Raw genomic sequence first — 23828 nt, 5'->3', positions numbered from 1 at the left:
CGTTCCAAAGCCCATCCATGTTATGAATGTACTGCTCCAGTGAGCTGTGAGGTTTTTTTTTTGTTTTTTTTTCCCAGGGATCTTCAAGGAGCCAACAACCTTGGCAGAAGACTTTATGTAATCAATTCTTTAGGATCTAAACCCCCTAAGCTCATCCGGAAACTCAGAATGTACAATATAGTCATAAAATACTCAGAGAAATATCAATTTGTTGTGCTCGATCAAAGAACCGGATAACACTGTTTTTCTGTCAGACTTTTGCATTGAAAAGAGGAGCAAGCTGGTTTACAACAGAGGTGTGACATCAGTTTAACCCCTTTAAACTTTTATCTTATCAACGAAATGTATTAAATAAACATTTTTTTTGTTAATGGACTCTTAATTCTGTCACTTTTGATGGTTGTTTCAGCGTCCCCTTATATTCCCTCCAGAACTAAGTATGAAAACTTTTCGATCCTCTGCCTATCACCACCCTTGAGAAGAGGATTAATAGATTGCAAGTTGAGTTTTGACAAAATTGATTTTTATGCTAAATAATTGATAATGAGATTTTGCTCTTTCATTGTTGAGAAACAAATTCCAGATTACATTTTGTAATTACCTACCAGTAGAAAAATGGATTATCAACTGCAAAACCAAATAGTTTTTAAAAGCACAAAGAAACAAGCAAAACAAGGGAAAATACACTGAACTGGAATCAACTCAAAAATGTAATTAAAATAAGGACCATAGAACTGTCACTTCAAATATTCAGTTAAACATGCAAAACTCTTTAAATCACATTTGTCTCTTTTTAAAAAGATGTTTTTTGACATAGCACTTTACAGAAATTGCCAATTGTAATTATGATTGACAAAAAAAAAAAAGATTTTGGCAAGTGCAATTCTTTGGATGACGATTAATCTATTGACTTCATAGTCTCTCACTTTAAATTCACATTCCTTTTTAAGGATTGAATGTATTCTGTCGTTGTTAATATTGTGATTTAGCTTTTGCTACTTGGATCCCTCGAGACAAATAATAATAATAAAACATTAATCTTCTTTAAATTGACTTTTTGCAGCCCCCAATAAAGGAGTAAAATTGAAGAAGAACTAAGTAAATAAGACATGGAAGCTTGAAATTCCCAAATTACACAACTGCATCCCTCAGAATCCCATTCTAGAGATGCTCTTTTCCTCAGGATGTTGCTGCTTGAGTGAACACTTGTTTCTTTTATAACGGCAGCTGGTGTGAGGTGTGGGAGAACCAACTCAAAGTTAGCTGAGGAGCAGATGGCCCAGCTGGTCTCTTCTGGTGGGTTACCATGGTAATATGAATTTGACCTTATTTGTGTCAAATAAATTCTGTTGCTCCTGACAGTATCTCAAAACATTTTAAACCAGTTCCGAAATAGATGTACCTCTGTGTGTGGACTTGCGTAGGAAAAAAATAAAATAAATAAATAACCACAATACCTGTCCGTCAAACATCTCGGCTGAGTTTTTCAGTAGAATCACTGGTTGCCTGCTGTGTGAGAAGTCACTGCTGTCTCTTTAGATTCAACCCGTCTTCTAAACCCAAGGGGAGGCCTCCTGTGCTTCTCATTAGCATAGGTTCTTTCTGCAGCACGACCGCTGTCATCAATCTTTCACTTAACATATGCAAACCAAAAAAAGGGGAACAGATCTAACATGGGGGGGGTTATTCCATTATCATTTAACATTTCTTGTCAGTGCACACCTGCACTTGCAATGAATTGCCATGGGCTGAAGGTACACGTGTCATTTTTTTCAAGAACATCCTTTTTCCTAAAGTACTTTTTTTACTATATTTTATATAACCTTTAAAAATCTTTACCTCGGACTGAAAAGCATTGAATCTTATAATTGAAAAAATAGTTTTTCATTGTAATATTTTGAGTTTTTCATGTTAATTGTTTGTCTGTATCCCTTGTGCCATCGTGTGGCGGTCCAGATGACCCCACCCTTACATTGGCATGTTATCCCTCCGATGACAAAGGTGGACAGGATTTCATGTCTGCCATGGACACCAGTGAAAATACCCAAAATATTTTGGGGGAAAAAAAGAGTTCCGGGCACTGCCTAGTGGGTTCCAGATGACCCCACTCCCAACGTTAACGTGGCTTATTTCTATTGGATACAGTGAGTAGGGAGAACAAAGCAGACTGGCGACATTGTGATGAGCACATGTATAAAACGGACACAGATCATGTCTACGACATGGATATATTGTGCCTTTTTAACTTTTAATTCAGGTCTTCTTATAGTTTTCATGAGCAGATTAGGTTACTGCCCAGCCTGTTTGTAGTTCTTTGCTTAAAAGAATGTGCTGAATCAAAAATTATACCGTAGTCGTTTTCTGGGACACAAATAAAGAAGGTGGTGCATCAGGATTGAATACGTTTGCCCAATTATTTTGCCTGACATTCAGAATTTAGGTCTGAAATATGAGATTAAACCACCAAATGGTTCACAAGTACAGCTGGAGCAGCAGCTCAGCGCTCCCTTCTGTGGTGGGTCAAATGCTCAGAATAGGTTTCACACATAATGGGGACTTTACATTTAATGTTTGTTGTTTTTCTTTTTTAAATTACATAAACCAGACTTCTGATTTTTCTTTTGAAAGCCTGACTTGTTTTTTCCTCTGACTCACACTAAAATACCTGTGTGCAGTGAGAGTTCTGTTGAGAAATAGCAGAATAGTAAATGTGCTAAACTCAGTGAGAAAATCAAATATGTTAAATAGGAAATTTTTCCTACCAATAAAGCTTACTTATGTAGTACTTGGAGCCAAGACTTCCCTTTGATATATAGAGATATTAAAGGCAAAAATCATATGCACCTTATGTAATGCTGGATGATGCATTACTGTTTATTATAAATCTTTCTATTGGATGGGTTACAGGATGTTGGAGAATTACCCATAGCTTTTACAAGCTATGTATCTTAATCTCCTTGCACATATGAAAAAGAAATGTGTACTTCCCACACCATTTAGACTAATATCTTATATTCACAAGTGGTATTGGTTCTTCAGAATATGTATGCAGATAGACTTTCCCCTTCAGAGGACAAATGGTTTCTCATACTTCATCTCACTCCGTCACTTTCACTGTTGTTTTTTCACAAGTGATGTCTTTTGTTCAAAGCACTGAATGTAAGTTGTGAAAGTGAACAAAACTATTCTGGACTAGTTTAATAAATGTTTACATTTTGTCCTGTGCATGGCTTTATCAGTGCTTTTATATATATGACTATATATGAAAACATGAGACGACCTTTCACCTGTCAGCGTGGGAAACCCAGCTGTTCAGCAGACTCCAACTTACTTCTCACAACGAGAAAACTTGGTTGCCATGGTATCAAGATGAATTTTAATGATTTGCTTGGAGGTATTGCTATGTGGGGACTTCATGAAAGCCTTTTAATGCTGAAAAAAGGCCAACATGCCTCCATGCCTGCAATAGCAAAGGGATATTCAAGCTGCTTAAGGGGATGATTATAGCATTGTTGAGTCTTGTACAAACTTTTTCTGCAGAGAAGGGTTCAACAGTGTCAAATGAGCTTAAGCTTAGAGATTTGTTTTTCTCCATAATAATTCATAAAATATTTCCATAAATGTAATTTTTGGTTTAGTTATTATTTGGTTATTATTGGTTTGGTTGCAAGTTTTGTTCTCTATCAAAATACTCTTCTAAGTGCAAAATCAAACATGATAATGTAGAGCTACATCAAAAAAGGGGAAAAAAATCCTTTATTTAAAATGTCATTAAATTATCTTTTTTTTTTCCATGTAATATTTAGCAAAGTATAACACTTTTTTTTTGTCTTTCCAAAGTGTAACTAATTAAATCCATTTTTGTGGAGACACAATTTACAAATTGTAGGATCATATTGAAATCTGACATACTGACTCTTTCTGACGTCAAATTGAACTGTTCATTAAAATTAAGCATCTGTTGCTCATTTGTCCAGTGTCATGTTTTGATCCATAAGTGAGTGAGCACTGGAGTCCACAGAAGGAGGTCGTTTGTCACCAGTTCGGCAGTTATTTTTAACCGTCCCCCATGTCCGGGTCTAATCAGAACAGGATGTTCCTCGTCAAATTACCCAGGAAATATATTTTCATAAAATTAGACTACATCTCCACAATTTTCCCCTTTCCATGATGTAGCAAACCAAGTGCAATTTCAGACAGAGGTCACTGGGGCTAAATGCAGTTCAAGGCCTGCTTTTGCAAGATCGTCACTAATTAAATAGATTCAAATGAGTTTAAATATGTTGATTTATTTTCTGTGGTGCACTGATCCCAAACGGAAGTCTTCTAAATCACTTCTATGTCAATGTGCGTATAGTTCAATTACCTTTGCACTGCTTCATTATCATTTTGAATTATAGTTGATTAGTTGTAAAACACATAAATACAAAAATGTGTGTGTTTTTAAGGTCAAAAGCACATGAGTTCTTTGTTAAACAAATATGATCTGTTAGTATATTCTAAAAAATCAAGATGTAAAATTAAAATGGGACAAAACAGTTCAATCCATGGAGCTACATAAATGTAAAAAATCAACAGCAGCTTGTGTTTGCACTCATCCACAAACATATTGTTTAACTATAATTAAAGCACCTTAATTGGAAGCTGTTTTAATTAGCTTATCATGAGAGCAGTGAATGCTCCCAAGCTTGAGTTCTTTGTTTCTTGGTTATTTGTGCAACATCAGACACCGAAAGCATCAGACACCAAAACACAGCTGGTAAACACGTCCTCACTCTCTCCTCTCCTCACTGTGGTTGATCTCTGGGGGAACACGAAACGTGTGACGCTGTGTCTGAAACTGCTGCGTTGAAAAGGCAGATCCATAATGCAAGAACTTCACCAAAAGACAACCAATTTTTAACTCTTGCTGTGTAATATTTGACATACATATTGTGCAACAAACAAAAGCTTCTCGCTGTTTTTAAACAAAATAATGTTATAATGAGCTAATTTATTAAAAGTTATTTTAGAAATTTACAATGTAACCCTTGTGCTATCTTAGATGACCCCACCCTTGCATTGACGTGTTCTCCCCACCATGACAAAGGTGGATAAAGGTGGAAAGATTTCATGTAATCCATGGACACCAGTGAAGATCACAAATCATTGAAGAAAAAAGGTTCAGAGCACTGTCTAGTGGGTCTAGATGACCCAACTCCCAATGGTAAAGTGCCTAGGATAGCGCAAGCGTTAAAAAGTGTCAAGTGCTGTTGTGTAAACTGTAATTACTTGCAAACTGTAACATTATGCAAAAATACAATAAATAAAAGTCATCCCTTACCTAACAATACAACTGCCTCAGAGTTGTCATGCCAGTGTGGGTCCTGGGGCAAGACCCTTGTGCTGCTATGCAGCTACATGGGGGCCAAATTTGAGCCTCCTTGTGCTGGTCCCCAGCCCGAATAAAATACAGGGTTGTGTCAGGAAGAGCATCCAGCGTAAAAATCTCTGCCAAAAACCCACCTGTGTGCATCAGTGAAAGCTGATACGCTGGGGCGACCCCTGAGGGGATAATATGCAGACAGGTGAACAACAACAACCTGAAAAATGAAGGAAAAAATTACTTCCTCTGGCTGGCTTACAACAACAGAACCAACAACTAAATGTGCATTAAAAAAGAAAAAAAGATAAATAAGAAAACTAAAAACACTTATTAAGGTGGAGAACATTTTAAGGTAAAATGTTTGGCTCTATAAAGTGGAACTGTGCATTTAGCAAATCAATTAAGGTTAAAAGGAAAAAGCTTAAAGTGACTGAAAACAGATAGGAAAAGATTTTGTAGGTTAACTTTTTTATTCATTTATTTATTTTTTACTTTGTTAATGTCTCATAATCTCACTGCTTCGAGGAATTATTTTGGGAGTTGAGCTGTTGTGTTACTCAAGTTATGGAAGATGTGATTTATAAAATAGGACAAAAAATCCAATAGCAATTCCTTACACTACTGAGTTACAGCACAAAGTACAATGCGACTGTCACACATTACTTTTTTAATGAGTTACTCCAAGCACTGAGCATGAAACGTTCGACCTTACAAGCAATGGGATGTCTGTTTTTGGGTATGAATTTCTACCTCTCACTGGTAACATGTTATTGCACAGCTGTAGCACAGCTGCTGCATAATCTTTTTTTGTGCTGTTTTTGTAAACAAGACACTGTTAGTACAGAATTTTCTGCTATATTTAGTTACACAATTTTAAAAGTTGAGGGTGATTAAACTTAAAACTAAAAATGAAAATACCTGAAGCACTCCATTGTGATAGAGGAAGAGATGGTGGCTGTGGTGAAGCAGTAGGGCGGTCGACCCATGATCGTAAGGTTGCAGGTTCGATTCCCGCCTTGCATTTATTTTATAAATAAAGTTTGATTTGATTTGATTTGATTTGCATGCCCATGAATCGAAGTGTCCTTGGGCAAGACACTGAACTCCACCTTGCCTCTGGTGGTAGGCGGGTGCCTGTGTTTGGCAGCGGCGCGGCCACCAGTGTGTGAGTGTGTGTGTGACTGGGTGAATGCGTCTGTGACTGTAAAAGCGCTTTGTCCTTGTAGGTAGAAAAGCGCTATACAAGTATATGCCATTTACCAACACAAATTCCTCAATTTACTAGTAAATTTATTTTGATGCCTTCACCTGTGGTGATGGGCTGTGAACTGCGGCCAAGCAATCGTGATAAAAAACAAAAATCAGGGGGCTGTAATGGCTTTCCTTTTCTGTTTGAACATCTGAAGAAAGTGGCAACTGTATCCCATCATGGAAAGGCGGTAAAAGCATGTACATGACCTGCCGCTGGGTGTTGTTTTTGAAAAGCTAGAGGAGGCTGCCGGGGAGAAGGAGGTATGGAAGAACTTGCTGAGACGTTGCATAGGTGGGAAAACATCTCAGGAGAAGTCTACTGCCTACCCAGATAGGAGGTGGGGATCATGGATGGTGCAGGATCATGGATGAGTGAAGATAAAATCATTATTGATAATCATCAATAAATAATATATTATTTAAAATTTGCATATGCACTGGCAAAGATGGCTTATTAATGCCTACTAAATTTGCTGACTGCAGCATGGCTCATGTTGAACCCATTTTGCAGCCAATGTGTTCGCATTTAGTTAATATTAGCACTAATCTGTCCTGAATCACCCAGATAAATGATACTTGTTACAGTAGAAGAAATGACAAGTTGGGGTTTCTTAGCCACTGCTGTAAGATCTGTGGATGAATGAATGAAGCTATGTACACACCGGAAATCTGTGTCACTAAACGTGGGGCTTAAAAACTTGCGTACCAGTGCATGAACGCAACTGTTCTATATGCGGAAGCCTGAAACGCAGGTTTATGCACATTTATATAAAACTTTTTATTGATAGTGGCCACTTGAACGCAAGTCGATGCAGCCGGTGTGAATGTACGTTGAAGCGGTTACTCGTTTCTGAGACCAGCGTGAATGCAGCATGAGGGCGAAGATGGTTTGGTTTAAACTGGAGTTTGAGGACTTACCAAAGCACTTATCAATGATTTAATTTAGAAGAATTATAATAATAATAATAATCAAAACACTCCAAAACTTAGTGTTACTTTACTGCCATTGGCAAAGGGTTGTATTAAATAAGTTTGTCTAAACGTAACAGAAAATCCCTAACCAGCAATGGACTCATTTGTGTTTTTGGAATACATTTTTATAAAGACTAAATTAAAGTCTTTATGACCATTTAAAAGCACAAATTGCAGTGATGGTATTTATTTAGTCACTAAATTATTCTTTTCTCTGTTTCTTTCTTACAATAATCTTTTTTCAACATAGCTCAGCAAAATGTATCCTATTACTTTTCAGATTGCTCTGGATGTAATACCAAGTTTGTTAATGATGCATTAAATAGTAGCAGTAATAAAACCTTCTAAAATCTGGTTTCTCAAAACAATAAAACAAACAAAACAAAACAGAGGACCTTATATTGACAATCGGTAACACTTCCTTTTACAGTACAGTACTTACAGTGTACTTAAGTGGTATTTACATGGTACTTATAGTGTAACTACTGGGTACTTTCAGGGTACTTACATGGTACTTTTTATGGAATTTACTGGGTACTTACAGTGTGTTTACATGGTACTTTCTATGGGACTTTACTAGGTACTTACATGGTACTTTTTGTTGGGACTTTACTAGGTACTTACATGGTACTTTTTGTGTCTACTCTGTACTTACATGGTACATACTGTGTATTTATATGGTACTATTTGGTTCATACCTATGTGGTACATACTGGGCATTTATAATATTCTTACTGGGTATTTACATGTTGTGCAAAGGTGTCTTTTATGGTACTTACCACATGTAAGAACAAGGTAAGTACAAATAAAGTACTTTGACCTTTAGGTCTGCACTCGCTGCATGTTTCATGGTATTTACCATGAATTTACCACAGAAACTACCCCTTAAGTACACTGAAACTGTAACTGTAAAAGAAAGTCAGCCCTATTTCCACTCAGCTACATGGTACTTTCATTACTAAATACCGGGTATGTTCACTTGAATATTACTTGGTACTTACCCCTTAAGTACACTGAAACTGTAACTGTAAAAGAAAGTCAGCCCTATTTCCACTCTATTACATGGTACTTTCAGTAGTAAGTGCTGGGTATGTTCACTTGAATATTACTTGGTACTTACCCCTTAAGTACACTGAAACTGTAACTGTAAAAGAAAGTCAGCCCTATTTCCACTCTATTACATAGTACTTTCAGTAGTAAGTGCTGGGTATGTTCACTTGAATATTACTTGGTACTTACCCCTTAAGTACAATGAAACTGTAACTGTAAAAGAAAGTCAGCCCTATTTCCACTCTATTACATGGTACTTTCAGTAGTAAGTGCTGGGTATGTTCACTTGAATATTACTTGGTACTTACCCCTTAAGTACAATGAAACTGTAACTGTAAAAGAAAGTCAGCCCTATTTCCACTCTATTACATGGTACTTTCAGTAGTAAATGCTGGGTATGTACACGTATTACCTTCCCGTACAGTGTACATACACACTTGGTCTTCTGACCTCACCAAATGAGACAATGCTAACCTGTTGGTAAGGGTAAAGTAACTACATTGTAAAAACATATTCTGGCCTGATTACTTCTTGTAACATGAGGCAAGTTTAAAGAGAAACAAGACAGCAGTGAAAACAACAATCTTTAATATGATACATGTCTGCAGCATACAAAGTGTCATCACAATGAAATAGGTTTTAAGTACAAAACAGTGCAAAGGAGAATTCTAAAAAACACATTATTGGCCTGAGGGTCGTGCTTTTTGTCCGTCAAAATTTCTTCAGCAGAGTTTGGTAACAGTGCAGGACTTCTTCAGGGTTTGTAACTGCAAGAAAATTCACAATATGAGCTCAAGTGAACATAAAAAGCAGAACGACTTTGATGAAGTACAAAATATATTTTACTTATTTAATCATTTCTGTAATGAGTTTGATAAATCTCTATGATTTTTTTATCGCTTTGACTGTAATGCTTGAAATTAATCAATTATCCTCATTTAAAAACATGATAATAAATTATTCAAAACTTAACTTTTTTTTAAATATTGTTCTAAAAATGAACTTGTTTTAATATATATTATATAATGTCAGGAAAATATGTAAAACAACAAGGCTAAATATTTACTTTTAATACTAAAAACACCCCGAGTGTGTGTTTTTGTTAACTAGGTCGGGGCAAGTAACGTTGCAAATTCCCAGCGCACTTGAATGCAGCACAACTACCCCCAAAGTGAACGTGCAGATTAATCCGGAGAGCCTCGAGGCGCGCGCAACAGTTTGAATTTCTCTTCATCTGGCAGGTAAGCCAGTGTTTTTGTATTTTTAAAATATTGGATAAATTACATACAAATATTTAAACTGATCAAACTTTATAAAGAAGCTAACCTCGTGATTTCAAGCCACTATCTCTGTGTTTGAAACGTGACGTAAGAGCATGTCTACCTTACTCCAATAATTTCAGTTATTTCATGTATACATTTTCAAAGTTTGTAATGAAAATCTACAAACATTGTTGTTACTTACCAGGAGAGAGGCACCTGTAAAACAAACACGTAGCCTAAATGATAAAGTCTGTTGTTCTGTGCTCGTTTGACTGAGCGCACGTCTTTCTGGGAAAATCAAAGAAAGGCGTTTATTTAAAATAATGATGACGTACTTCCGTCTTTTTACCGCTTTAGTTAGATCAGCTATGGTGAAGAAGACATTCCAGACGAATCCACAGAAGAGTAAGCTAAAGTAAGTTAAATCCACCAAGTGGACATATTATTTACATTAATGAAGAGTTTAACTGCATTTTCCCCATTTTCTTTTCTTTCGCCGTTTTTATTTTATTTTTATTTATTTATTTTCAAATATGAGAGAGATACAATACCACCCAACACAGTGAATGTAACTGTTTGAAAATTAAAACATATTTTTGTGAATAACTGTGTTGAATTTGAAATTGCCTATTTATTTCTTTTTTCCTTTTCTTTTACACTGCAATGTTTTTCATGCTAATGCAAATAGTAGGTGCGAATAATATTTATAAAGAAGAAATACACACAGCAATTGCCAATTAAAACATTGCTTTTGTCATTCTTTGTCTAAACAAATTAGATTTTTTTATGGCAATTTTGATTTTTTTTCTTTGATTTCTTTTTTGTTGTTCTTGTTTATGTAACTAAAATATAAAGTTGTGAATAATTTATTGTCATGTTCATAAATGAGGATAATTGATTAATTTCAAGCATTACAGTCAAAGCGAAAAATAATTCACAGAAATTTATCAAACTCATTACAGAAATGATTAAATAAGTAAAATATATTTTGTACTTCATCAAAGCCGTTCTGCTTTTTATGTTCACTTGAGCTCATATTGTGAATTTTCTTGCAGTTACAAACCCTGAAGAAGTCCTGCACCGTTACCAAACTCTGCTGAAAGAATTTTGATGGACAAAAAGCACGACCCTCAGGCCAATAATGTGTTTTTTAGAATTCTCCTTTGCACTGTTTTGTACTTAAAACCTATTTCATTGTGATGACACTTTGTATGCTGCAGACATGTATCATATTAAAGATTGTTGTTTTCACTGCTGTCTTGTTTCTCTTTAAACTTGCCTCATGTTACAAGAAGTAATCAGGCCAGAATATGTTTTTACAATGTAGTTACTTTACCTTTACCAACAGGTTAGCATTGTCTCATGTGGTGAGGTCAGAAGACCAAGTGTGTATGTACACTGTACGGGATGGTAATACGTGTACATACCCAGCATTTACTACTGAAAGTACCATGTAATAGAGTGGAAATAGGGCTGACTTTCTTTTACAGTACAGTTTCATTGTACTTAAGGGGTAAGTACCAAGTAATATTCAAGTGAACATACCCAGCATTTACTACTGAATGTACCATGTAATAGAGTGGAAATAGGGCTGACTTTCTTTTACAGTTACAGTTTCATTGTACTTAAGGGGTATGTACCAAGTAATATTCAAGTGAACGTACCCAGCATTTACTACTGAAAGTACCATGTAATAGAGTGGAAATAGGGCTGACTTTCTTTTACAGTTACAGTTTCATTGTACTTAAGGGGTAAGTACCAAGTAATATTCAAGTGAACATACCCAGTATTTAGGAATGAAAGTACCATGTAGTTGAGTGGAAGTAGGGCTGACTTTCTTTTACAGTTACAGTTTCAGTGTACTTAAGGGGTAGTTTCTGTGGTAAATTCATGGTAAATACCATGAAACATGCAGCGAGTGCAGACCTAAAGGTCAAAGTACTTTATTTGTACTTACCTTGTTCTTACATGTGGTAAGTACCATAAAAGACACCTTTGCACAACATGTAAATACCCAGTAAGAATATTATAAATACCCAGTATGTACCACATAGGTATGAACCAAATAGTACCATATAAATACACAGTATGTACCATGTAAGTACAGAGTAGACACAAAAAGTACCATGAAAGTACCCAGTAAAGTACCATAGAAAGTACCATGTAAACACACTGTAAGTACCCAGTAAATTCCATAAAAAGTACCATGTAAGTACCCTGAAAGTACCCAGTAGTTACACTATAAGTACCATGTAAATACCAATTAAGTACACTGTAAGTACTGTACTGTAAAAGGAAGCGTTACCTGACAATCTATGTAACAGTTGAAAAGACCAACCAATCCAAAAGCCAGCCTATCAACACGTATCTCCTGTCAACAGCTATTTTATATAATTTACTGGAGATCTTTGTGCGTGAAACATTACATCCTTCAGGGGGAAAAAAGAGATGGAACAAAATCTGATTCAGCTGCCACATCCACACAAAACAAAGCTGCAGGTGTTTCCATGGCTCTATGAGGTGAGGAAGAGGGAGCCTGGTACTGTTTCTTCTCTGAATGATATTCAATGATCCTGGGTTATTGACTGGAGAGTGCCATTATATTTCTTCTTGAGGACCAGGTTGGCATGTCAGCACGAGAAAGCTGAGGTTTTGCTCGGGTACTCCTGTTATCTATTCATCATTTATCTAAATCCAATGACACCTTCTCCTCTCTGTTTATCATACCACAGTATATCTCACTCCTACTGGGCTCCCCCACTATTCACCTCTCAATTTATACCTAATTTTCCTCTAACCTCCCCATCTTTGTAGCTGACTGCTCACTTTCCTCCTCCTTTTTTATATGCTCCCTTTGTCCCTCTCCTACTTATTCTTTTCCCAGGTTGTCTATGCACTTCTGTAAAAAGTTGATGAATCCTTCTACTTGTCACACTTAGACACTTTGCCGCTCGATCCTCCATTGTGAAACTCTTCACATTGGAGGATCATTTTAAACAGATGCGCATCTTAGAATAATTTGCTCACTCGTGCTACTTCCAATGCGCATGTAAATGCTACCTTGTATGCATAAATCGTTTTAGAAAGTTCCACTCCAGTCATCTTTTGATCAATGTAAAAGAGTTACCAGTGGTCTTTTAATTATGATTATATTGTTTTTAGCCAAAATTAAAAATACTGAGTAAGTTGCATTATCCAGCTAATTACCCGTATATTTTCTGCTGCTAGCTTACAGCCCCTCAAAGTTTGGACACACCTTCCCATTCAAATGAATGGGAAGGTTGGTCCAAACTTTTGTTCTGTACTGTATGTCATTGTTCAAAGACAATGCCACTACTTCCTACAAAGCAATCTTACTGTCTGTCCTAACTTTTTAAGTCATCATTATATGAAAAAGAAAAAAAAACATTGCAGCATACCAGGAATTAGGATACATAACAAAAACATGATTTCTGTTTTCTCATCTGTTGATAAAGTCACGTGCATTTCTAAATTATTATAAATTAGTTTTAAAGAACAGTTAGTTACTAGAAAAATCAAACTTTATTTTTACAGTTTCACTCATGCTATTTCATTTAGCACAATAAATCAGCAAAACTGTTTTTATGAGCCTAACAAATTCTCAGCAGATTCTGCAACACATAGGAAATGACACTATGATCTTCATATGAATCCCTATCAGTGATAGGTGTATGAATGTACACCTATTGTTGCTTATTCCATTATATTGGACATATCTTTGAAATTGGAGGAGGATCAGATGACATGGGTTGCAACATTACAGGCTCAAGTGATCTCTCAAAGTTGTACATTTAATTTACACAGAAGCTTTGAAGTGAAATTTGTGAAACCATTATCACAGTTATGACTGTAATTAAAACACATTTAGGCACTCTCAGAAGGGTCTTCGGCACCTAAATGTTTTTCGATAATTTGAGACAATTTCATTCAGAACCAACAGAGGACACTGAGGAAGAACCTCTTTGTCATTCTACTTTTTATTTTCTGAAGCAGCAACAAGATACTATTAAAAATAGAGACGACTAAAAATTGCACAAAAAGTTTAAGCTGCATAAACTTTGCTGAAAAGAATGAAAAATCGAATCCACAACTGAATGGTGAGAAATTAGCTTGTAACTGCGTGACCAAACCTCAACCTAACAGAAACTCAAATATTCCATCTTTAAATAAAAACCTCTCTTTACCTTCACAATCCATGTGAACTACTGGTAGATTGATACACGGTGCAAAATGTAATTAAATTGTTGATGTATTGGACATTGTATTGGTGACATAATTAACCAATCAAATATTAGCTATAGCTCATTTCCCAAGCTCAAGGTTTATCAATCATAGATACGAAAAAGGCAACCTTTATTAAACTTTTTATTAAATCTTTTTTCATTTATTCCCTTCGGGGTCACGGGGCTGCCGGAGTCTATCCCGGCCACTTAATCTGTCGCAGGGTAGAGTGTCCACATTCACACACCCACGCATGCACTCTCACATTCACACCTAGGGACAATTAAGAGTAACCAATTAACTTTCAAAGCATGTTTTTGGATGGTGGGAGGACGCCAGAGTCCCCGGAGAAAACCTACGCATGCACAGGAGAACATGCAAACTCCACACAGAAAGGTCCCCCATTGATGTTCAGGTTCAGGTCCCCATGCCAGAACCTGAACCGGAGGTCTTCTTGCAGGGAGGCAAGAGCGCTAACCACTGTTCCACCTTGCAGCCCTACTAATCATTTATATTTTAGATTTGTCAAATCCAAAGAATTTGTACTTTTTTGTTTAGTTTTCATTTTTAAATGTCTTCTTTAGAGGATAAAATGCTTTAAAAGAACAAAAGTATTGTTAAAGTGAATCTGCTGTAAATGTTAAACTGTACAAATCCAACACTAATAGAAATAATCCTTGAGAAGATTTTATTTCATTACCAATATACTATTATTATTACTAATAAAAATGACTGTTTGAGAAAATTGTGCTTTTTATTTTTGTTACTATTAAAACTTTTTTAAGACATACAAAATTCTATTAGACAACATCCTGCACCAAAGAAGGATTGTTTTTTTAAAGACCACATATTCTGGATTCTGGGATTCCAGTCATTTCTTTGGGCACACACAAAATATTGGTTGAAGATTTTCTGCACATCACTTTAATATTTTATTTACTGTTTCATCATCATCCCCAATAGGGGTTGATTTTGGCATGTGCTGGAGAACACAGTAGTTCTACAGTTTAACTATCAGGATAATAAACAAAACCTTAGATTTTTGGAAAAAGAAAAAAAAAACACACCATAAAAGGCTGTGGAGGTAATGCCACAATGCAACAGAAAATGTAATAAGTCAAAGCTCATCAGTCTGCCTTTTAAAAAATACAATTAAAAAATGATTTCAGTCACAGGACGTCTTGTGTTTGCAGTGTGTTCTGCTCAAACCGTCTATGTTGCTGTACATGTGTAAAACCATATGGTAAATCAGTGTGTAGGAGTTGTGCGCCAGTGGATCTGTGGGGGTGAGGGAGAGGTAGTCAATAGGAGGCTACAGGGATGAGAGTGGATTCAAATTATGCACCAACAGATGGCACTGTACCCTTTTGTGATTGGCTATAGTGGCTCACATGAGGCAACATTTACAGTCTTCTGCCGCCACCCAATTCACCAGCCCAAATGCAGGCAAAACTGTCCATTGTTTTTTTTCCAGACTGATATCAAAACCACCAAAGAACTTGATCTATTACACTAATATCATTCTAATTAGCAGAATTCCATTAAACAAAATTAATACAAATACCTAATATATTTAAACTGATGTCTATGTAGACATTTGTGTTTTCTGTTACCATACTCTTGAAATAAAAAAAAGAGAAAAAAATAGGTGGTGTCACCTTTGCATTTGAACACCTGTGCATTTATCTGTGAATGTAAACATGGTAATGCTTTCCATCACTGCCTTGCAACACCAACAGTACGCTAAACACTGTAAATAATTTTAAAAAATACCTTAAAAAACTGTAAATAAGTAATTAAATTGAACATCTTGCATTGACGTCTCTGTGATGCAAGAGGCCAATTAATTAGTATAGTTAGTATTAGTATTAGTATAATTTGCAACTTTAAAGATACCTTCTTACCTATAGAATTGATTTAGTTAACTAAGCAGCGAATGAAATTAACTAAATAACAAATCCTAACAAAAATAATTGAAAAGTATTATTTAGATTTTTTTATTTGCTTTGTATTTTTTTGAATTTTTACAGAAAACACAGGCACTGGAAAACAGATTTGACAATAACTTGTGCAAATTGCAGTTTTCTTTTGGGGAGATCTGCATTTGACAGAGAATAGTTAATCCCTAATTTGGAGACAGCAAAGACCAGGTCTTGCTCCTAAATCAAATCCAAGTTGTTTTCTCTTCCCCACTGGGCATAAGAGATGGTGCAAGTTTAATGTGCTTCTGTGGCAAATGTGTTAAAGACGCGTTAATCAGAGATTAACTCTTACTTTAAAGAAAATTCAAATTATTCAATAATATATTTAAATATATATATATATATATATATATATATATATATATATATATATATATATTTAAATATATATATATATATATATATATATATATATATATATATATATATATATATTTTTTTTTTTTTTTTTTTAAAGTGCCTAGGATAGCACAAGGGTTATGGAGATCCAGCTCCAGCATTCATTGCCAGTTTGTTGCCCTGTATGGTGCTTGACCTGGTCGCTCTAGTTTTAGTCTCCATGTTCGTGAACCCTCACTTTTTACTCATCTTGTATCTCTGCCTCGCCTACAGGACCATAGACCACAAGTGTTCGCCTGAGTCTCAATTTACCAAGAGCAATCTGATCCACGTCACACTCCAGCCAAGCCACGCTTCCAGCCACGCCAAGACTTCAACCTCACCTTGGCCTCAAGCCTTAGCCTCACTACCTAACCACCATTGATGCCATACCTGTGCTCCTTCAGCTACTTACCTACGAATGCCATTCAGGAATTCAACTCTTTACTCACCATCTCAATGTCCTGTGTTCCTTCCGGGTTCCAGCGTCTGGGTCTGTCCAGAATAGCGAGTCATGACAATCAGAGCTGCAACTGTTTTGTGCTTTTGCATTTTTTTTTTGCACATGTCTTGATGGTTGAGAATTTTTAAGTTAGTCATTTATTTATTTTTTGGTAGAATCTTTTTTTGATTACATATAACAAGTTGGCAGCCATATCTTTGCCTTCTTACTGCTATGTTGCCAAAATGTGTATGAACATCAGAAATTGGTGGATTGTTCAAGATCGTACCATATTTCATGAGATCTTTCTACTTTAACAGGAAGGAAAGGATGCAAGAATAAATTAAGTCAAAGCAAAATCAACAAACATGAAACTTTGTCCTTAAAACCAGTCCGACCAACTTACTTTGGATAGAAATCCAATGTAATCAAAATTCTAACAAACACCTGAGTGCTGGAAAAATAGTGTAACCATAACATTTTGGCAAATAACAAGTGACAGATTTGTTGGTAAAATTATCCCTTCATAATAAAAATTATTGATGAACAATTACCGGCACTGCACTTTTGGTCATTTGTGTGCCCTGTTTTCTTATTTTGAGAGATCCTTTTTTTAATTTATCAAACAACCTGCTTACATTCATAAACAGATTTCAAAATAACAAGTCTGAAAACAGAAAACAGTTTCTCCAGTGCATGGAGCCATCATTAGTTCTTTGTGGGTGGACTGTGGTAGAACCACCAGCTTAGAAGATGTGTGTGTTTATAGGCTTTCTAATGTCACACAGGAGGATACAGAACCTCAATGACAATGCAAGAAAACAAGAAACTTGGAAACTTTATTTTGATACCAACATTCTTTCTGGTCTTTTTTATGCACGTTAAAGAAAAAAAAAGAGTACATCCAACAAGTGGTCTTCTATAATCTTTTGTACAACATAAGGTTATAGTGACACAATTCAATGTCCACTGAAGAAGCACAAAAGCCCAAGTTAAATTTGCATTTAGACTTTGTTCTGTGTGTTTTCAAATAAGCTTCAACTTAAAAAAAACGTTTTTTATTAATACATAGATCAACTAGGATCTCTCTTGTCATGCATATTAAAACATACGTTGTATTTAGATAACATGAAATCAGTTTTAAAACATTGTTGCATATACTGATGCTATACAGCTGCTAATGTACAGAAAGTTAGTCAAAGCTATGCTTCCCCCTAATTGCACTGCATTCTGATTTTATTGCATATTTCTTAAATTTATTCAGTCGTTTCATTTTGGTATCTAGTTGCATGGTAACTAAACCAAAGTATCCCATTCTGTTAAGACTTTAAAAATATATACTATGTAAATATATTAAACAATGATTTTGTTGCGAAGACAACAGCTAAGCTACTCTGAACTTGTTCCTATTTTCTATTCAAGATGGTGCTTTTCTTATATAGAAAAAAACATCCTTTAATGAGAACATGCTCCTCTATGATGGATGACACCAAGAAGTAAACACACTACCTTATTTTTAGAAACCACATGGGCTTCACATGTTATCCTTCTCACTTAAATGGAAACTGTTTATAATCCTATGCAAATCCGCACAAACTGGATTATAAATGATTTTGGCTTTCTTTGTTATTGACAATGATGGATTCAATTTTGGGTTTTCGGTTTTTAATGAAAACTGCTAGGATTGCCCGTTATCTCAAAAAATAATTGGCAACCAGCGCAGGAATCCTTTAACTTCAATTAAAAATGCCACAATAAATAGAAACAATAAAAATGATTTTGGTCTATAAAGACAAATCTTCCCTGGAGAAAAGAAGTTATTGCCAGGCTTCATAAATTCAATATAGTGGAAGGAAGCAAAAAAGTAGCTTATGGGGTGACTGGCTTTCTTTGTTGCTTCCCTTCCTTCCTTCCTTTAACATAGGATGTTCATGGTTGCAGTAGAAGCAGGTCTTTCTATAAAATGGAAGGTCAGTGGTTTGAGTCCCGATGTCAGGTGAGCACATTTGTTGTCTGTTTCTGTGATTCAACATATAAGACTTTTGCTTGAAATGAACCAGTCACCATTACACTGGAGCCCTCTATACCCTAAAACACTTAGAAAAAGAGTACAAAAATGGAAAGATGTTATAAAAAAAAAATGAGTCTGAACAAAGCAATTTTCACTTGATAAGTTAAACTCATCACAATTAGGACTCATGGGAACTTATCAAAAACACAAACATGTTTCTTTGTTCTTGTCTACAATATTGTTTTAACCCTTGTGCTATCTTAGATGACCCCACCCTTACTTTGACGTGTTATTCCTACCATGACAAAGGTGGATAAAGGTGGAAAGATTTCATGTAATCCATGGACACCAGTGAAGATCACAAATCATTGAAGAAAAAAGATTCAGAGCACTGTCTAGTGGGTCTAGATCAGTGTTTTTCAACCAGTGTGCCGCGGCACACTAGTGTGCCGTGGGAGATGGTCAAGTGTGCCGTGGGAAATTGCCCTCATTAACTGCACTAACAACATTTCCCATCTCCAGGATTTCAGCTCTTTGATCATCCAAACAGGCCCTGATAAAACACTGAGTAATTAGGAATATAAAAGATCTTAAAATTACTTTTTCTTTGTGTTTATTTAATTCTATTAAAGACATTTTGATAATTATGACGGTACCGCGATGTACCTGCAGCTATAGCAGTTTGCGGAAAAGTCCCCGCCCCTTTAATTGTCTCCGCCAATCATTCTTGAAGGCTTAATCACATGTCATCAGTCTGACCAATCAGAAGTGCTTAAAGTCTTCACTTCCTTGTTCTTAATTCTGCTGATAAAGTCGCTCAGTTCTAACATAAATACCAGCTAAAGCTCGTCTTTAGCGGTGTAGCTTTCCACAGAATCCGGTATCAGACCGTGGATAAGTGAACAAAACAATGAAGCTCAGAGACGCAAGTCTTTCTGCCCTTTTTCTGCCGTTTTCACACTACATCTCCCATGATGCATTGGCTTAAAGGGACAGCGCATACTGAGTCGACCTTGTGAAACGTCTTGAAACCACAACAAACAAACAGTTTCTAAATTTTCTAATTTAACTTTTATTTCATGTCTTAGAAAAAACAGCCGCAACTTCTACTTCTACAATTATCATAAAAATCCACGTGAGATTGCGGCGGGGGGGGGGGCTGTCGATCAATACAGACCATGAATTTCTGCTTCTTTTTTTTTTGGGATGCTGGTGTGCCGCGGGATTTTTGTCAAGGTTAAAGTGTGCCGTGGCTCAATAAAAGTTGAAAAACACTGGTCTAGATGACCCAACTCCCAATGTTAAAGTGCCTAGGATAGCACAAGGGATAAGTAGCTGCATATGGTTGGATAAGGTTATCAACCAAGTCATCAACTGAAACCATATAACCAAATGATTTTCCAATTGCTAGCTACACTATGACAAGAGCATCATCCAACCCAACCATTCCGCTGTGGTGCTTCAATAAAATGTTGAAGCATTTTCCAAAGTTTCCATCTTGGATTTTTAGACTCGCCAATCAACTGTGAGTTTGAGGGGTTCAAAGGTAAAATGGCTAATAATATTTTGATACATATCATAATTTGTGGTTGCCAGTTGTAGTCAATATTGATTCATTTTAAACTGTCCCATTTGGTTCGATTCACGGACCTAAAATCGATACAGGACATCTTCAGCCAAAAATTCAACCAGTGTGACTCAGACAATTTCAAAACTACCTTTTTTGGCTAAGATCCTGGAAAAGCTAGTAGCTGAGCAGGTAATTTCCTTTTTAAATAAAAATAAATTATTTGAGACCCTTCAATCTGGGTTTAAGGCCAACCACAGCACAGAGACTGCCTTGCTGAGAGTAATGAATGACCTTTTAATGGCTGCAGACTCAGGAAAAATATCGATTTTAGTTCTTTTAGATCTCAGTGCAGCATTTGATACAGTGGACCACTCCATTTTACTACAACGTTTAAAATATTGGGTTGGTTTTTCTGGCACAGTTTTTAACTGGTTTTATTCTTATTTATCGGACAGGTTTTTTAATGTTTTCATCGGCAATTCTTGCTCATCCAAGGTGAAAATGACATGTGGCGTTCCCCAGGGTTCGGTACTGGGACCTCTGCTATTTTCAATTTACATGTTACCACTGGGGGAGATAATACGCCAACATAACCTTAATTTTCATTTTTATGCCGATGATACTCAACTGTACTTATCTTTTAAACCTGGTGACCTTGGTCTTTTAAATAATCTCAACAGCCGCATTGCTGATATTAAAACCTGGATGGCCCAAAATTTTCTGCAGTTGAACATGGACAAAACTGACGTGATTATTTTTGGTTCAGTTGAGGCCCGACATGGTGTGGCTTCGAAATTGGAGTCTCTATCGAACAATGTTTCTTCAAGCTGCAGAAATCTGGGGGTGATTTTTGATACTGATCTTAATCTGGAGACACATGTTAAATCAGTGGTCAAATCTTGTTTCTGGCAACTACATAGGTTATACAGGATAACCCCCCTCCTATCAAAAAAATGTCTTGAGATGGTGATTCATGCTTTCATTTTTTCCCGTTTGGACTATTGTAACGCACTCTACACATGCCTTTCACAGCAGAGTGTGTATCAACTCCAGTTAGTCCAAAATGCTGCCACCAGACTCATAACTGGAACCAGAATGAGAGACCATATCACTCCAGTTTTAGCGTCTTTGCACTGGCTCCCAGTCCGTTTTAGAATAGATTTTAAGATTTTATTGATTGCTTTTAAAGCACTCTGTGGTCTGGCCCCTAAATATATAGCCGATCTCCTCACTCCTTACGTACCTGGTCGCAATCTTAGATCTTTGGCAAAAGGCCTTTTAACAGTCCCACAATCTAGATTGAAGACCAGGGGAGATAGGGCCTTTGCTGTAAGAGCCCCAACACTCTGGAACAGTCTCCCTGAAGAGATCAGGCTCGCTGGGTCCCTACCAGTATTTAAATCTCTTTTAAAAACCTACCTCTATAGGCGTGCTTTTAATGATTTTATTGGTTCTTAAATCTAAACATTGTATTTTATTGATTTTATTGATTTTATCGATTTCATTGTTTTCTTGATTTTATTGATTTGACTGATTTATCTATTTTATTGATTCTAACCACTATCACCATCTCATATGTGTGCTGGTTTTATTTCTCCATACTGGAAAATGTTTTTAACACTGATTTTGTCTCATATTAACTGTACAGCACTTTGTAATCTGGATTTCGAAAAGTGCTATATAAATAAAGTTTATTATTATTATTATTATAAATACCTGGGTAATAAAACAGTGGGGGTGAAGTTTTCCAGATTCCTTGTACTTGTTCCAAGATAAACAAGTGTAAATTAAATGTGTACAAACAAACATGTAAACAAGATTAACAACTTGCCTCAGACAGATCTGGTTGGATTGTGGGAATTTAATTGGATTCATCCATTAAGTCGTTTCACCCCTATTGGGCCAAGACCATGAAAGAAAAACATAGATTTTGTCTGTCCTCCGATGTTAACGACTACATACCTGTCCATTCTCAGCCAACAATAATTTTTTAAGTAGTGTTTACCATTTAGGATTACCTTTTGTGTATTTCTGCTCAGGTTGTACTTGATAACATGAACTGACACGAAGCCAACATGATCAGTTGACGTCAGTTTCAATGTAGAAAAGTGCACGTCTGAAAGAGGCTTAAGTTTATTTCTGTCTTTAGGACATCTGGGACATATATGTTAATCCCTTCATCATGAAAATCTCCAATCTTTAAAGACTTGTATGCACATGTTTCAGCTTTTACATGTAAATATTTGCATATACATGTGAAAGGAAATGTTCCTGCAGGCCACAGTTTTTTGTGAAATTTACTATAAAAAACATGTACACATTCCCACTCTGTAAACTCCAAACAAAATGTACGTTACTACAGAGCCTAAACAAATAATAAAAAAAAGGTTAAAAACAAATACAAATTTGATAATACATTTTTGCAGAACCTTTCGTTACTGAGCTTCAACAGATGCAGCCGCAACACAGTTTCCTTATTCATGTTCTACCTAAAAAAAGGGAATGCACCATGTCCAGTGCACATGCAAGTCACACTAATGCCTGAAAATGCATGCTCACATTACAGTTGAAGGAAACAAAGAAAAAGAGAACATACAACCTGACAGGCAATGTCCCATTCACCAAGAAAACATACTGAAAACACAAGATAGACACAATTTTAAATAGCTATAAAAAATAAGAAGGTCCTCAAATGTAGGTCCTCTTTCTCAACAGTGCAGAAGTGTAATTAATAAAAGTACTGGTTGTTTGAAGTTCTTCCAAAGTTGGAGACTTGCATGGATTTGAGCTCCCTGGTCAAATTGGCAGCAGGAGCTACTCCCTTTTGTGGGACAACTTAAAAAGAAATTCAGTACACCAAGGCAGCACAAAAATAGTGCCTGGCAAACACCTCTCTGCTATTTTAATTTGTGAATATATAGCATAAAGGTGACTGTATGTGTTTTTTGTATTCATAAGAGTTCGTATAAACATTTTCCAGGAAGACAATTTCTTAGATGGTGTCCCTGCAATGCAAGAAGAAAAAGAAAAAGGTTAATTAGTAAATAAAGTTAAGACACATTTCCCTTGTTATTTTAAGGCATAATGCATATGAAAGTATTCTTCCCACACATGCACACCTACTACATGTCTTAGGCTTCAACATCTGCCAGCTCATTTAAACAAACATACATTTGTGTGATATAACTACTATTATATAGCTACTTTCAGAGTTGCTCTTCCAGGCTTTATTTTGTTTACAGCTAATACCGTCCACACACACACATGCACACAAAAAAAAGAACTAAGTTAAAAGGCTGGCAT

General features: G+C 36.0%; 1 protein-coding gene and 2 long non-coding RNA genes across 4 annotated transcripts in view; 1 reads left to right on the top strand and 2 right to left on the bottom strand.

Annotated features, from left to right (window-relative positions):
• Window positions 1–9209: 9209 nt before the first annotated feature.
• Window positions 9210–10251, bottom strand: LOC144983749 (uncharacterized). The gene is made up of 2 exons (XR_013647540.1): window positions 10103–10251; window positions 9210–9405 (listed from the first exon to the last, which is right to left on the bottom strand). It is a non-coding gene; the product is annotated as an uncharacterized LOC144983749 (long non-coding RNA).
• LOC144983746 (uncharacterized) lies at window positions 9441–11151 on the top strand. The gene is made up of 3 exons (XR_013647537.1): window positions 9441–9879; window positions 10262–10315; window positions 10956–11151. It is a non-coding gene; the product is annotated as an uncharacterized LOC144983746 (long non-coding RNA).
• Window positions 11152–17764: 6613 nt separating this feature from the next.
• Window positions 17765–23828, bottom strand: part of gabra6b (gamma-aminobutyric acid type A receptor subunit alpha6b) — a 43265-nt gene continuing 37201 nt past the window's right edge. For both annotated transcript variants that reach the window (XM_023962604.2, XM_023962605.2), the window contains one exon: window positions 17765–23530. In XM_023962604.2, the coding sequence (XP_023818372.1) occupies window positions 23518–23530 (13 nt within the window). In that variant the 3' untranslated portion in view covers window positions 17765–23517. The remainder of the gene's footprint in view (window positions 23531–23828) is intronic.

The sequence above is a fragment of the Oryzias latipes genome, chromosome 14 (assembly GCF_053564925.1).
Source record: "Oryzias latipes strain Hd-rR chromosome 14, Olatipes_Hd-rR_3.1".
Classification (NCBI taxonomy): Eukaryota; Metazoa; Chordata; class Actinopteri; order Beloniformes; family Adrianichthyidae; genus Oryzias; species Oryzias latipes.
Note: the sequence above shows the minus strand (reverse complement) of the source record. Positions and strands in the feature narration are given on the sequence as shown.